We start from the raw sequence: 15,953 nt of genomic DNA on the forward strand, positions 1-15,953 counted from the left end.
CACTCCAGTTGAGGGCTGAAGGAAAACAGAAAGCCAGCCATGTGACAAGGAAATCGGCTCTGAGCTTGTTCTAAAGCAATGGCTCTCAGTGCCGACTACTTTGCACTCAGGGTTCATTTGGGAACATCTGGAGACAGCTTTGATTGTCACAACTGGGGAACAGAGTGGAATGGGCATTTAATGGAGACTAGAGGCCAGGGATGCCATTACTCATTCTACAACGCACAGGACAAACCGCCAAAAGAACTATCTGCTCCCAGAGTCAACAGAGACAAGATAGACAACATTCCAGGGCCGGGAAGCCGGCGCGAGTGCGGGGCCAGCCTGAGTACACTGCCTGGAGGGCAAGGAAAGGCTGAGATCACTCCAAGAAATCTGGGAACCTGCGAGCGCGAGACTCTGATTTTTACTTTTAAAACCCTCTCTATAGTCACGCCCCCGCCCTCTCGCACAACAGCTGGCGGAAGCCGGGCCACCTCCCTGGCAGACTTCCGGGGCGCGACCGGAAGTCCAAGCGGCATTCGCGGCAGGCTCGCCCTATGGGGACGCTCGTGGGGCGGGCCGAAGAGGCTGGCGGGACAAGTCTCGCGAGAAGGGCGGCGGGGACGGCGGTGGCAGAGCCGGGCAGAAGCCGGCAGAGCGGCCCGGGGGGCGGCGCGCGAGTGGGCGCATGGAGGGCGCTGGCGACGAGAGGGCGCCGCTGCTGGGCGCGCGGCGGACGGCGTTCGCGGGCCGGCGCGCGGCGTGCGCGGCCGTGCTGCTGACGGAGCTGCTGGAGCGCGCCGCCTTCTACGGCGTCACGGCCAACCTGGTGCTGTTCCTCAACGGCACGGCGTTCGGCTGGGAGGGCGCGGAGGCCAGCCAGGCGCTGCTGCTCTTCATGGGCCTCACCTACTTGGTGTCGCCGTTCGGGGGCTGGCTGGCCGATGCGCGGCTCGGCCGGGCGCGCGCCATCCTGCTCAGCCTGGCGCTCTACTTGCTCGGCATGCTGGCCTTCCCGCTGCTGGCCGCGCCCGCCACGCGCTCGGCGCTCTGCGGGGCCCCCGGCCCTACGAACGTCCGCAATTGTTCGGCGCCGCCGTGTACCGACACACCCACTCGCTACTGCGCTCCCGCAGTGCTTTCCGCGCTCGCGCTAGTGGGCCTGGGCGTGGGCGCGGTCAAGGCCAACATCACGCCCTTTGGCGCAGACCAGGTGAGGGGTCCGCAGGTGCGAGGCGAGGGGGCGGGATTGGCTGCCGACCCGGTAATCCAGGTTATCACCCGGGCTGCCTGCGGTGGACGCTAGCGAGCGGAGCTGCAAACTCGGGGGGCCACCTTCCAACAAAGGGGCCTTTGGAGTTGATTCCCGGGGGCGGGGACAGAGGCGTTTCGGTACTAGGCATCCGCAAGTGCAAAGGCCCTGGGGCCAGAATAGAGGGTTGCTCTGGTTGTCATAGCAGCTGCAGTGGCTTGTTGTTGCAGCACGGAACACATCAGAACACGTATTGTGTACAACACCTACAACACGTACACGTATTGTACGCCTTAAACTTACAGAAGGTTGTCGACAAGTATGTCTCAAACAGAAAAGAAATGGGAGCAGAGGTGGCAGGTAGGGGCTTCGTCATGTGACGCTTTGTAAAGAGTTTGAGGTTTGTCTTGAATACAGTAGGAAGCCTTTTATGGGGTTTGAGCCGAGGGTAATGTGATCTGATTTACGTTTCAAAAATATTCAGTCTCTGTAGGGCAGGGGCCTGGCAGCTGTGGCCTGCCAGCCAAATCTGGTCTACTTCCTGTTTTTGGAGAGCCCGCAACTTAAGAATAAGAATGATTCTTAGGTGCTTTTTTTTTTTCTTTTTTCTTTGAAAAAAAGAAAGTTTGTGTGTGTGTGTGTGTTTGAGACAAATGAAACTGACAGGAAACTCACATTTTAGCCTCCATAAATAAAGTTTTATTGGACCACAGACCTGCACCTACCTGGTCACCTATCAGCCATGCTGGGACTGCTTTCACAATAGGATAGCAGAATCAAGTAGTTGTGACAGACTGAATGTTAAATGTAAGCTGTTTACACCCTGCCCCTTCACAGAAAAAGTTTGCAGTCTGGTATAGAGCTTCAGTTGTATGGAAGGTGCTGACACCAGGTAGATCAGGTAGGAGTCTGTTGCACTGGCCAGGTGAGAAATCAGAGATTTGCATTAGGACGAGGGCAATGGACAAGGGATGAAGTGGTGGATTTAGGATGTTACAAAGGTGGTGGTTGTTGGTTAGTAGCTAAGTTGTGTGTGACTCTTTTTCGACCCGCCGCCCCCTCCCCGCGCCCCCCCCCCCCCCCAATGGGCTGTAGCCCGCCTGGCTTCTTCTGTCCTTGGGATTCTCCAGGCAAGAATACTGGGGCGGGTAGCCATTCCCTTCCCCAGGAAATCTTCCCGACCCAGGGATTGAACCCAGGTCTCCTGCATTGCATGCAGAGAGGGCGCCAGAATTGCTGGCTGATCTTATGCAACAGAGAAGGCAACTCCTAGGTTTCTGGGCCAAGTAGCCATGTGATTTCCAGTATTTACAGAGGGCCTACTGTGCATCAGGCCCTGTGCTGAGTACTTTGCCAGTTCATAGGACGCCTCTGTTGTTACTGTGCCCATTTTGCAGATAGAGAAATGAAGACTGAAGAGGTTATATCATTTGCCCAAAGTTACAGAGCTAGTACGTGACTGAGCCGGGCTGCAAGAACTTGCATCCTTTGAATCTGAACATCAGTCACACCTGTGAAAGGCTATTATGGTGAGGCGATTCCTTATAACAATGCTGGAGATAATAGTTGCCTAATGTCCTGAATTCCTAACCTCTTTCCTCCACACCATGGAATGTGCTTTACATACCTGAACTCATTTGAATCTCTTATGAATCCTAGACCTATTTTTAAAATGAGGAAATGGAGGTGCAAAAAGATGTGTTTCTTTTGTTTTGTAGTGAGTGGCCACACCGTGCTTTAGGTGCAGGCTTGACTCCTTAATGTGTACTTTAGCTCAGATGGGCGTTCTGTGATGGTTCTGCCAGCCTTCAAGGCCAGGACTGGGAGTTCTTCATCTTCTGTTTTTGTTTTTTTTTAAATTTATTTTATTTAGTCTTTTTTTTGGCTATGTTGGGTCTTCATTGCTGCGCTCATGCGTTCTCTAGTTGCAGGGATTGGGGGCTGTACTCTTTGTTGTCCACAGGCTTCTCGTGGTGGCTTCTCTTACCGCGGAGTACAAGCTCTAGGGCGCAGTCGTGGTTGTGGTGCTCAGGCTTCAGCAGTGGCGTTAGCAGGCAGGTTGGTAACCCCTGGACCACCAGGGACGTCGCTCCATCTCTAAAGACAAGGCCACAGGACTACAGTGCGTGCTGAGTGTGTAGGTTATGCCCCACTGTGCTGAGTGCTCTTCCTACACTGTCTTACATAAAACCCCGCAACAATTTATATCCCATAATTATCCCTGTTTTACAATAAACAGAGGCTTAGCAGGTTTGACCAGCCCTGGTCCACTGCAGGTGAGTGGGGAAGCTGGATTTAAACCCAGAAAGTCTGACTTAAAAATGACTGCTTTCCAGTAGATAATAGATAAGTGATCAATACTCCTTAAAAGAAAGAGTGGTCCCATAGAAGTTCTCTAGAAGGCATGACAGAATTTGGACTCTTTTGATGTGTAATTAAATGTGGACATTAAAAAGAAATGTGCTGTTCTGCAAGAGAATTGACCCAATCTCTCTTTTTTTTTTTTTGACCCAATCTCTTCTGACATGACACCGTCATGCAGAACAGATTCAGGGCGATCAAAGATTTGACCACCATACACAGCTTTGCGATTGTAGCCCACCTTCTTTAAAAGTCATTTATCAGGATGACTGGGATAACTTGGTTACAGACCACATAGTAGATAAAGTTGGAGAAGGCGATGGCACCCCATTCCGGTACTCTTGCCTGGAAAATCCCACGGACGGAGGAGCCTGGTAAGCTGCAGTCCATGGGGTCACTAGAGTCAGACATGGCTGAGCGACTTCACTTTCACTTTTCACTTTCCTGCATTGGAGAAGGAAATGGCAACCCACTCCAGTGTTCTTGCCTGGAGAATCCCGGGCACGGGGGAGCCTGGTGGGCTGCCATCTGTGGGGTCACACAGAGTCAGACACGACTGAGGCGACTTAGCAGCAGCAGTAGATAAAGTTGCATTGATGTTAATTTCTTAGATGATGGTTTGAGGTCTTGTAGAAGAACAGCCTTATTTTTAGGAGATTCGTGATGAAATCTTTGGGGTGAAATATGATGCTGCAACTTAATAGTTCAGCCAAAAGAGTATTTTGTATATGTACAGAAAAAGAACTAAGGATGTAGATGAAAGCTATGGGTGTGTATGGTTTACTGTTCTTCCAACTCTTCTGTATGTTTAAAAATTTTTTAAACTGAAGAAGAATCTGCCTGCCAAGCAGGAGACCCAGGTTTGAACCCTGGGTTGGGAAGATTCCCTGGAGAAGGAAATAGCACCCCACTCCACTATCCTTTCTGGGAAATCCCGTGGACAGAGAAACCTGGTGGGCTACAGTCCATGGGTTCGCAGGAGTCAGATACAACTTAGCAGCTAAATAGCAGCAGCAGCAAGGAGATGGCCATCAACTGATGGATGGACATATGCGGAATATACTTCAACAGTAAAAAAAGAGATGAAGTACTTGCTTCAGTGTGGATAAACCTTGAAACCATCATGCCGTTGAAAGATGCAAGGCACCAAACACCACATATCATAGGATTCCATCTATATGAAATGTCCAGAATAGACAGCTCCATAAAGACTTAAGAGATGAGTGGTTGCCGGAGTCAGGAAACAGGGGAGGGGAAGCCCCTGTGAACAGAACCAGGTTTCTTGCTGGTGTGATGAGGTAGAATTGGAAAGCGGTGGTGGTTGGACATCTGTGAAGACTGAAAAAGACTGAGTGGTACATTTCAAAAGGGTGAATTTTATAGTGTGAGAATTGTATCTCAGTGGAAACGAAAATGTTAGTACCTTCAGCTGGAGTGCCTGCTGTGTGCCAGGTGCTGGCTGGTTGAAGGGGATTTCAGAAGTCTCCCCTCCCTCCCCTGCAGGTGCAGGGAGGTATGGCCAGGAGCCTGCTCTCTGGGCATGAAGCCTGTAATCTGTTCTTCAGGAGGAGCTAGTTTGGCATCTCCTGGCCTGTCTGAATTTGAAGAAATCTATTTGTATTTTTAAGGATTTTTTTTTTTTTAATCTTGGCCGTGCCCTGCAGCTTGCTGGATCTCAGTTCTCTTACCAGAGATTGAACCTGGGCCACTGCACACTGCCGGATCCTCACCACTAGACCACCAGGGAGCTCCCAGGAGCTTTTTTGTTTAATTGAAATATGATTGATTCACAATGTTGTGTTAGTTTCAGGTATACAGCAAAGTGATTTGGTTATACATTTATCAGATCAGATCAGATCAGTCGCTCAGTCGTGTCCGACTCTTTGCGACCCCATGAATCGCAGCACGCCAGGCCTCCCTGTCCATCACCAACTCCCGGAGTTCACCGAGACTCACGTCCATCGAGTCTGTGATGCCATCCAGCCATCTCATCCTCTGTCATCCCCTTCTCCTCCTGCCCCCAATCCCTCCCAGCATCAGAGTCTTTTCCAATGAGTCAATATCCTTTTTCTGTTTCTTTTCCACTATAGTCCATTACAAGGTATTGAATATAGTTCCCTGTGCTATACAGTAGAACCTTGTTGTTTTTCTGTCTTATATATAGTAGTGTGTATCTGTTAATCCCAAATTCCTAGTTTATGCCACCCCCAACTTTTCCCGTGGTAGCCGTAAGATTGTTTTCTATATGTCTGTGAGTCTGTTTCTGCTTTATGAATAAATTCATTTGTCTGCGTATAAGTGATATCATGTAGCATTTGTCTTCCTCTGCCTGACTGACTTCACTTAGTGTGATTGTCTCCAGGCCTATCCATGTAGCCGCACATGGGATTATTTCATTCTTCTCTGTGGCCGAGTGGTACGCAGAAGGTACCTTTTAGGCTTCTCTATCACTCACGCCTTTGTGACAGGGCTTCTGGGAAGCAGTCTGAGGGAGAGATGAATGGGCCCAGGCTGTGCAGCTCTGAGGAGGAGGCCTTGGCTGGCTTTGGAATGAAGACTTAAACCACAGAGTCCAGGGGCGATGCTGATCTCAATTCTGTCAGCCCCACCTTTCCCCCAGTGCTTAACCTTTCTCAGAGGTCACAATCATTCTTAATGGATGGATCTTGTATTTGAAATTGCAGACTGAAAGAACTTATTTTACGAGAGCAAAGCTACATTTCACCTAGAGGAAAGAAAAGTTGCACTCGTGTGTATTTAAAGGAATTTTTCCACATCAGCCTACTATTTGACTCACTGCACAGGATCCTGTTCTTCCAGCTGCTCTTTGAGTTGCAGCAGTGGTGTCTTTTGACCAGTCACATGATGGTCTTGTTTGCCCTTGATCTGGTGGGGCAGGAAGCGAGGGTACAGATGGTGATGTAATGTGACCGACGTGAATTGAGGGTGTCAGTCCAGGGCACGGAGGCATGTGATCTGTAGTTTACAAGGGCAGCTTCCCATTTGTTCCAGAAAATTACTGGTATGTGGTTATTTAGGGCTTTAGTAATAGGCTTAGGTTTTTAAAGTAATTTGGGTGCATTACACTTGGAAGTTCAAATAAGTTGATTGCCAAGTTCACCCGGCTGTGCGCAGCGCCTCTATAGACAGTGGGAAGGGCCCTGATATATTTCAGTTAATGCATAAGTTGTCTGTGTTAATTTTCGATATTTTGTTTACTGGCCCTCTTCCCTTTTAAGTTTGCTCCCTACCCTAATTACTTGTTTTCTTATCTTTAGTTATATTTTCTCTGTAGCCATTGGCCTGCTTACAATTTTTTCTTCCCTCTGGTTTGTTCCCAGGAGATCATGAGTATTTGAGTCCATTTTAGTGACATGGTAACCCACTCCAGTGTTCTTGCCTGGAGAATCCCAGGGACGGGGGAGCCTGATGGGCTGCCGTCTATGGGGTCACACAGAGTCGGACATGACTGAAGTGACTAAGCAGCAAGGGGACCTCCTTGGTACTCCTGGGGTTAGGACTCGCCTCTGCTGCAGGGGCATGGGTTCAGCCCCTGGTTGGGGAACTAAGATTCCAGAAGACACATGGCACAGCCTAAATAAACAAACAAATGCATTGTGTCCTCAGGGGGAGCTGTCTTTCTTAGAAACATAAGACATCCTGCATACAAATCATGTATTCACTCATTAGTCTTGCCATCATTTGTTCTTGGATCTCTGTTCATTTCTGACGTGGAAGGGAGTCAAGTTTAAGCTCATTCTGATAACGTGAGGTTTGTTTAAAAACTCAGATTTTCAGTTTTAGACGGTGATTACCACATTATTACTTCACGCATATTACTTATTACCATGTTGTTGCTGTTCAGGCATTAAGTTGTATCTGACTCTTTTGCGACCCCAGCATATTTCATCATGTTGGATTAAAATTTTTTGGAGGGATACATGATTCTGATTCTGTATTTACACCTGTACTTTGATCTTAAAAAGTAGAAGTTAAAATGTCATATCACATAATATGGCTGCTAAAAAGATGGTTTTTGTGCATCATAACTGGTTGTTTAAGCCCCCAGTGAGAACCTCCTTTCTTACTTAGATTACTCTGTGGATCAGAATTCAAATCTGTTACTGGACCAGAAATTTGTCCAACCTTTTCATAACCTGTAATGTAAGGACAAGACAACAGAGGTTCCCGAGACAGCAACACCCGGCAGTCTTTGTACACAATCCAGCATCAGCCTTTAAACCAGGAGGTTTGTTAAAACATTTTATGAGATGAAACTGGCTAGAAATGACTGGCTCAAGCACATTCTCGGGGTGTCACGTAGATGTGAAAAGCTATCTTCGGGGAGGGATGTTACAGGGTGCCCATGCCCACCCAGACTGTCTTGTCTGCACCAGGACAGGCCCCCACTGGGTAGGTCTTGAGGAAGGTGCTTGTGTAACCTGGTACTTCTGTTTGTCTATGTTCAGGAAGTCAGTGATCTTTGAACCTTTAAGGAATCCTGTTCTTATCAGAACTTCTTTTGATTCCCCGAGAGGTTTTCTGGTCTGAAAACAGCACGTGGTTTTAGTTGCACTCTCTAATTTTCCTCTGGTTCCAGATGTATCAAGGCTTGGAGCTATATGGCTTTGAGTAGAAGTCCTCTGGAAAGTTGTTTAAAATGCAGACTCCTGGGCCGCAACCCCAGAGATGATGAGTGTCTGGTCCTGGATAATAATAGGTCCTGTGAATCTGTATTTTTAAGGAGCATTCCTGGCATTCCCAAAGCACGTGGTCCCTGGGAGTTACTTTGAGAAATGCTCTAGGATTTGTTGAATTTAAGTATATTTAAGAAATCTGTAATAATTGAAAGTATAAAACACATTTTTTGTCAAGGGACCCTTGAGCTTATCTGTAAACACCGTTGGATTGTGCTGCTGTTTTTCCCTTTTTTTTTGGCCGTGGCTTGTGGGACCTTAGTTCCCCAAAGAGGAATTGAACCTGGGCCCCAGAAGTGAAAGCACCAGGTCCTAACCACTGGTCTGCCAGGGAGTTCCCACATGCTGCATTTCTTAAAGACTGTGATGACAGCAGTAATTGATAGAAAGCTGTATCAATGTATCATACTATTTTATATATATGTATAAAGTGGGTTTCCCATGTAACGCTAATGGTAAAGAATCTTCTGCCAGTGCAGGAGATGCAAGAGACCTGGGTTCGATCCCTGGGTTGGGCAGATCCCCTGGGGGAGGAAATGGCAACCCACTCCAGTATTGTCTGGAGAATCCCATGGACAAGGGAGCCTGGCAGGCTACAGTTGATGGGGTCACAAAGAATGACACGACTGAGGGCACACACACACACACACACACATACACATACATAAAACAATGTATATAAAAACATCATATATGTTTTTCGTCCTTGAAGGTGATCACACGGGTTTAAGTCTTTTTCTTCCCTGTTATTTTAGGTTAAGGATCGGGGTCCAGAAGCCACGCGAAGATTTTTTAATTGGTTTTATTGGAGCATTAATCTGGGAGCAATCGTCTCGCTGGGGGGCATTGCCTACATCCAGCAGAACGTGAGCTTTGTTACCGGCTACGCCATCCCCGCTGTCTGCATCGGTGTCGCTTTCGTGGTCTTCCTGTGCGGCCAGACCTTCTTCATCACCAAGCCGCCCGATGGCAGTGCCTTCACCGACATGTTCAGGATACTGGTATATTCCTGCCGCCCCCAGAAGCGCATCAGGGAGCACAGTCCTAGCGGGTGAGCGGCTTTATTCTCATCATAGGCTGCTCCACGTGACTTATTAACCACTCTAAAATAAAGTGCTCGCTTCTGTCTGTCCTGTGCTCACCGTTGAGGGGGTCATGGGGTGGGAGTTGAAATGTCTCACGGCAGCGCCAGGAGTGTGAAGTGTCTCCATCTCTATCTTAAAAGATGAGCCAGCGGCCTCCCTTCTTCCCCGGCTCGCGCTTTTTCATTTCTAACCTGCACTTTGACCCTCCTCTCACTGCTGATGTAGATGGAGGCCCCGGACTGCTTAGCTGTATAAAGAGGATAAAGACAGAGGCTTGCCGAGGGCATTGAAGAGACAGTGTTAAACTTGATACATTTCTCTTTATTTTAAAAGGCCTGGACAGTCCTTTGGCTCAGAAACCGAGCAGTTGCTTAGTTTGTAGGTGTAGGCTCCTTAAGCAGTGAGCCGCTGCCTCCCACTTCAGGGCCAGCAGCTGAGCAGGTCAGCGCGGGCCGTCCTCCAGTGGTCACGTCAGCCGCTCTCTGTGGACAGGATAGCAGAATTAAGATGCTCGTAGGGTAAGGCCGTCGTCCCGTTAACACGGGACTTCCCAGGTGGAGCACTGTCTGCCCACGACCTGAGGTTTTAAAGCCAAAAGTCCCGGGTCTCAGGGAATCCCGGGCAAGCTCTGGCGGAAGGTCGGTCACCCTAGTTGCAGAGTAGTGAAGAAAAGTCCAGAACTTAGCTCACAGAAAGACCTCAGAAATTTTTGGTGTTACTTTTGACATGTAAATTAACGTGTATTAAAAGACTTCCCTTTTGCCTGTACTATTCTGGGAATTATGACAGATTTATTCTGTCAGGTAACCACAGTCAGAACGTAGAATATATCCATCACCTCAGAAAAGTCCTCGGGACCATTTGGAGTTGAGCCTCTTAGGGAGTATTTTGATCAAGACAGGGGCACTGAGATGGGTGCTCAGTCCCCGAGGAGCCTCCTGCCCCTCTGCAAGGAGGGCCCCCGTTGCAAGAACGTTCTGCAGACTGACCCGCGACTGTCTGCCTCCTCGTGGCTTGTCTCCCTGTATCCTGTTTATGTCCTTGGAGCCGTCACAGATGTCTCATGTTCCTCCCACGTGGTGGATCCCACAGCCCTGCCCCTTCGCTCCCGGCTCATGCCTCTGGTTGCTTTATCTGTCCCCAGGCGGGGCTCCACAGACTCTTAAGTGCATTCAATGTCGCATTCAGACTCACAGTGCAGAGCAGCTGGTGGTGCGACCACACTGAAGAATTTTTAACGATTGAAGCCCCGCTGCCTCTGCAGCTGGCAGCAGTGCTTTACTGGGGCCTCATTTTAATTCAGCAAAAGCGTGATTTCAGATCCCAGATGTTTAGCCTACAGATTAAGTACCCACTAGCAAAATGTGTCATTAAAGTTTCAGAGTGTCTTTCTCGGTGGTACCTGGTACACCTGTGCAAGAGGACACACTTGCTTTGTGGACATGTGGGTTTTGATGCACAAATGGCGTGGTAAAGACTACTGGGACTGGGGAATCTATTTTCCCTTTATCTTGGTTTTTGAAGTCTTCCTTGGCACAATTCAAAGAGGACCAGCTTGCAGAGAAGTTGATGGTCTGGCAAATTCTCTTGACAGTACTCTCCTTATGCACGGGTTGGGGCTGTCTGATCTTGGGCAGGTCAGTGACCTTGCAGAGCCTTCTTTTCCTTCTTGTGCAGTTGGAGAGGTCCCCTCTCATAGGATCATTGTGAGGCCTAGTAAGCTGATAAGAGGCCAGTCAGTGGTAATTAATTGATGAGGATGCTTTTGCAGAATGTCGCTCTAGAAGCGAAGGAAGCACTGCATCACCCAGCATTCCCTTATTTATGGGGCCGATTTCATCTGGCCCAATCCCAGTTTCTTTCTGCTCTAGGTGGTCTCTGTTTTGTTTTTGTTTTTTTTTGCGGGGGAGGGAGGGGGTCTCTGTTTTGAAGATGTTTTAATGCTGTTTTAGATGTGAAATCCATGCCTGTCAGTTCAGTTCATCAGTGAGTGGAGACAGTGCCACACCCTTTGTGAGAGACTTAACCTCTGTGAGTTGAGGATCTGAGAAGTGATGGCCCCACCTCCTCCTGGGAGAGGGTGCACAGCTGCACACACAGCCTCGGCCAGGGCTCTCGGGGAGCACTTGTCTGTGTGCCTTGTCGTTTGTGACTTGTGGCTCCATGTTGGACCCTTGTATGTTACAGAATAATAACACTAACAATGTGTGTGACGTGGACAAAGTTTTAGATGTGTAGTGACTTAAAATAGTTTTTAAAATACTTTAATGATATGAAAACGTAAGCATTATAGCCAGCAACCTGTGTGCATGACTGTGTGTGTGAAGTGAATTTGCTGTTTGACATTTGAATGTATTTAGAGAAGCATTGGCCGTATGATGTGTAATCACTGATAGAATCTATATTAGGTTTACAGGGACTTTACGTCTTTGGCCAAAAAAAAAAGGAGAAGCTATAAAGTTTTTCAAATAAAAGTATGAATAATAGTATGTTTGGAATTTAGTGTTTTCACATTAAGTGTATTTTTCTAAGTATTTTTCCCCATTGGACTCAGCTTCATAAGGACAGGAGATGTATCTTTTTTTATTTATGTGTGTTTCCTCAGCACTCAGTTAGAAACAGAATGAGGCATATAGCAGGTGCTCAATAAATGTCTGTTGCATTTACTTTTTCTGTCCAAAACTTGGTTTAAATTTTATAGTTTTCAATTTTTCCCTGCTCAGAAAGGTCAGGTTTAAAATGTCAATGTTAAAAGACAAAAATTATTCACAGTACTTGGTGACTCAGTCAAATGGGTCAGGAGTTTATAAACTAGAAAGCTGACAGCTACCATTTATATCCAAGTCCCAGAATTGCAAGCATTCTTAATGGTAATTTATTTCTGGTTTTAGAGAAGGGTGTGCAATTAAAACTTTTTTTTTTTTCCTCCTATTTTACCACAAAGGGCCTTAGAGCGTGTTTCTCTGTTAAGAGTGTTTTGGGTCGGGAAAGGCCTTGGAGTTACCCCTGAGACCTGGGACCTGTGCATGTTATAGATAATAAGGCAGGCCAGGGTGAGTGAGTGGGCAGGGCTGCCAGCACCAGAGCCAGGACCGGAAGGCCTCCTGGTACCAGAGCCAGCCGAGAGCTCTGGACTGGGACCGTCGGGCCCGAGCATGGAGGGGAGGCCCGAGGGCGGGAGCAGAGGGACAGGTGGCCCTACAGTGATCTGGACCTCAGGTTCTACAGCCAGGACCGCCTGGGGTCAGATCCCAGCCCCGTTCTCTGGGTGTGTTGCCCTGGGCACATTTCTTACCTGCTCTGTGCCCTGACTTCCTCCTCCTTGCGGCGGGGGAGGGGGGTGCTAGTAAGAGTGTCCTGGTGCCTGACAGGGTGGTGATCAGGGCCCACCAGTGGGCACTCTGTCATCTTCCCCCAAGTGACACCGTCAGGTTATCATCAGGAGCATCACCCACTCCCCTTCTCGGCTCTTCCTTAAGTGAAGAGCTGATGTCTTCTCTGCTGTAACAGAGCCCTCCCTCCCAGTCACACCAGTGTGACTGCAATACAGTAAACCAGCTTGGTTTTGTAACAGAGTTTAGTGTTAGTCATCGAGTCTTGACAGTTGATAAATAGCCTAATTTAAGGTCCAAACAATCCAGGACAGTCGTCTTTTCAAATGCTCACCCGGTGATGTAGCTGATGTAGGTGTCACCAGCTTCAGGTGAAGCTGCAGGCTTCCTCCACACCGCAGGACCAATGGCCAGTGTGACAACACTGGGGATGAGGTCGGCCACCTTCCAGACAGCGCTGGGTGATCCCACCGTGATGGTGGCCAGCGTCACACTCTGGCTAGGAAGTGCTTCCATCTGCTGATTCCGGATGTCTCCCTCTTTTGAGGAGTAGTCTGGGTGGCCACATTGGGTGGGGGACAATTAGTAGGTAACGGAAGGGGGTTTGAGCAGATTCAGTGCAGCAAGCTCATTTCCTATCCCCAAACCTAATTTGTTACCAAATAACTGATTTCTGGGGGTGGAAGAAAACTAATTCCTTCATTTTATTTCCCAAAGTGAAGGCATTGGAGTCTTTCAGCAATCTTCTAAACACAGTCTGTTTGATTCATGTAAGATGTCTCGAGGAGGGCCATTCCCGGAAGATAAAGTGGAAGATGTGAAAGCTCTTGTCAAGATTGTCCCTGTTTTCTTGGCTTTGATACCTTACTGGACAGTGTATTTTCAAGTGAGTTTTATATTCAGGTCTCATTTCCTCTCTTTCCCCCACCGTGAACACTGCCCCAGCACTCAAGTTCCTGGGTTCCCTGCTTTCTTTGCCATAAGTCTCCAGGATCTTAGAATCTTGATGTTAGTTATGGACTCATTTTTGTGGACTTAAATGTTTTGAAAACCTTTTTTAAAATGAAGCTAAGAATGGGCATACCTCTGTTTTTCCAGGCCCCACCTTTTAATTTCTCACTGGGGTAGTCGTTACTTCTTTTTCAAAGTTCATCTCCAGACGACCTTTATGGTGGCCAAGAGACTGACCTGCCTGTTTGCCAACCTGACCTTTTCAAGTCTCATCACAGAGTAGTCTGGGGGAGGGGCGGCTCTCTGCAGGTCTGTGACAGCCGTACACATGTAATGACACTGCTTTTTACACCCAGATGCAGACGACGTATGTTTTACAGAGTCTTCATTTGAAGATTCCAGAAATTTCCAGTATTACAACCAATCCTCATACGGTGAGAACAATTGAAATGATGTGAAAATTGTCATTGGGGGTTTACGTGACAAATGAATTTCTTCTGCCAATCACAGATACTTTGTAAATGATATAGGTAGCTTGAACTAAACATGTTCCTATTGAAATGGAATTTTTACTCTGTTTTTTACTCAGTTACTTCTGAAACTGTCTTTCCGTTGGTTATGTCCTTTACTAGATTAAATTGACTTTGTGGTGGTTATTCAGTCATTAAATCGTGTCCGACTCTTGCGACCCCATGGACTGTAGCTTGCCAGGCTCTTTCCAGGCAAGAATACGGGAGTGGGTTGCAGTTCCTTCTCCAGGGGATTATCTCGATCCAGGGATCAAACCTGCGTTTCCTGCTTGGCAGGCAGATTCTTTACCACTGAGCCCCCTGGGAAACCCAAACTAAGTTGCTACTGTCAGTTAAACATGAATATTTGACCTGTTTCTTCTTCCCCCCAGAAAGCACAGAAAACCCAAATCACATCCATTTAGAAATGAAAGCCTTTCCTCAGATCCAGTGTCTTGAGACAGACTATTTTCCTAGGAGGTCATACTTGTACAAATGAGCTATTTTTGAAATAAGCTTTTCCCATTTAGACGTTAGTTGTCAAGCAAGCAGTTGCTGACACTGCAGAAAAATAAGTCCGTGTCTTCTGCATCTCCAAATTCTAGTTTCCGGCAGCCTGGCTGACCATGTTCGATGCTGTGCTCATCCTCCTGTTAATTCCCTTGAAAGATAAACTAGTCGATCCCATCTTGAAACGAAATGGCCTGCTCCCATCATCCTTGAAAAGGATCGCCGTGGGGATGTTCTTCGTGATGTGCTCAGCCTTCGCTGCAGGTGAGAAGCTGGCTCCGTTTCTGCTCCCACCTGCTTCCCGTTGTGGGTGATTCGGAATAAGTCACTCATGTGTTCTTTAGGAAGCGTGTGTACTTCAAAGAATGTATAAGGATTATTTTATTAAACTGGAGTAGTGTTCATTTTTTGTTATATGAAGTTTAAGATGTTTTCTCAGGATTTGCTCTTTTATGTTTTTTAAAATATTTATTTATTTGGCTGTGGAAGCTTCTTGGTTGTGGTGTGTGAACTCTTAGTTCCAGCATGGGGTTCTAGTTCCCTGACTAGGGATCAAACCCAGGCCTCTCCTGTATTGGGAACCTGGAGTCTTAGCCACCTGACCACCAGCGAGTCCTAACCAGTGAAATGCTCTGGAAGGTGACTTTTGGGTTGAATCAAGGGAGGCTTATTGTCTCCTACTGATTTAGATTTTAGACCACTAGTAATTGCTAGATAGAGGGAATTTTATAAATGAAAGGTGTTAAATTATCCTCAGACCTGTGATTCTTAATGTCAGGTCCATTAGTCAGTGTCTTATGCCCTGAACCCTTTGCGCTTTTATGTAAAATTTCATGTGCGTTTTTCTGGAGAGAGAGTTTTGTTATTTTTTTAAAATCAAATAACGGGTTTAGAACCAGCCTCCATCCCCCAGAAAAAAACGAAGGCGGTTAAGAACTAACGCCCAGGTATTCTGACATCTATTGGGGGCTCGGTTCTGAGTTCATAATTCTTAGATTCTGAAGTCTAAGCTGAATTATCTTGTGCCGATAGGCTGAAGGGTTTCTGACCTTCTCACCTTGCTTTGGCACTCTTCCTTCATTAATATTTGAAAATTATTGAACCGTAAAATAGCTTACTTATATAACAAGACAAGAAAAGCTGATATTCCTGAATCACCTATATATCATCTGCGTTATGAGGAATTTAATGTTAAGCACTGCTGAGGTGGAATTTAATATTCTCTGACAAGGCTTCACCACAGCCTCCATCCGCTGTCGCCCAGGTGAACATAT

The 15,953-nt window shown here is 47.3% G+C and overlaps 1 protein-coding gene across 1 annotated transcript in view; it reads left to right on the forward strand.

Moving 5' to 3' along the window:
• The first annotated feature begins 600 nt into the window (after positions 1-600).
• Positions 601-15,953, forward strand: part of SLC15A4 (solute carrier family 15 member 4) — a 29,272-nt gene continuing 13,919 nt past the window's right edge. The window contains exons 1-5 of the mRNA NM_001101927.2: positions 601-1,195; positions 9,048-9,343; positions 13,427-13,595; positions 14,017-14,094; positions 14,775-14,943. Of these exons, the coding sequence (NP_001095397.2) occupies positions 671-1,195; positions 9,048-9,343; positions 13,427-13,595; positions 14,017-14,094; positions 14,775-14,943 (1,237 nt within the window). The 5' untranslated portion in view covers positions 601-670. The remainder of the gene's footprint in view (positions 1,196-9,047; positions 9,344-13,426; positions 13,596-14,016; positions 14,095-14,774; positions 14,944-15,953) is intronic.

This window comes from Bos taurus, chromosome 17, assembly GCF_002263795.3.
Source record: "Bos taurus isolate L1 Dominette 01449 registration number 42190680 breed Hereford chromosome 17, ARS-UCD2.0, whole genome shotgun sequence".
Taxonomy (NCBI): domain Eukaryota; kingdom Metazoa; phylum Chordata; class Mammalia; order Artiodactyla; family Bovidae; genus Bos; species Bos taurus.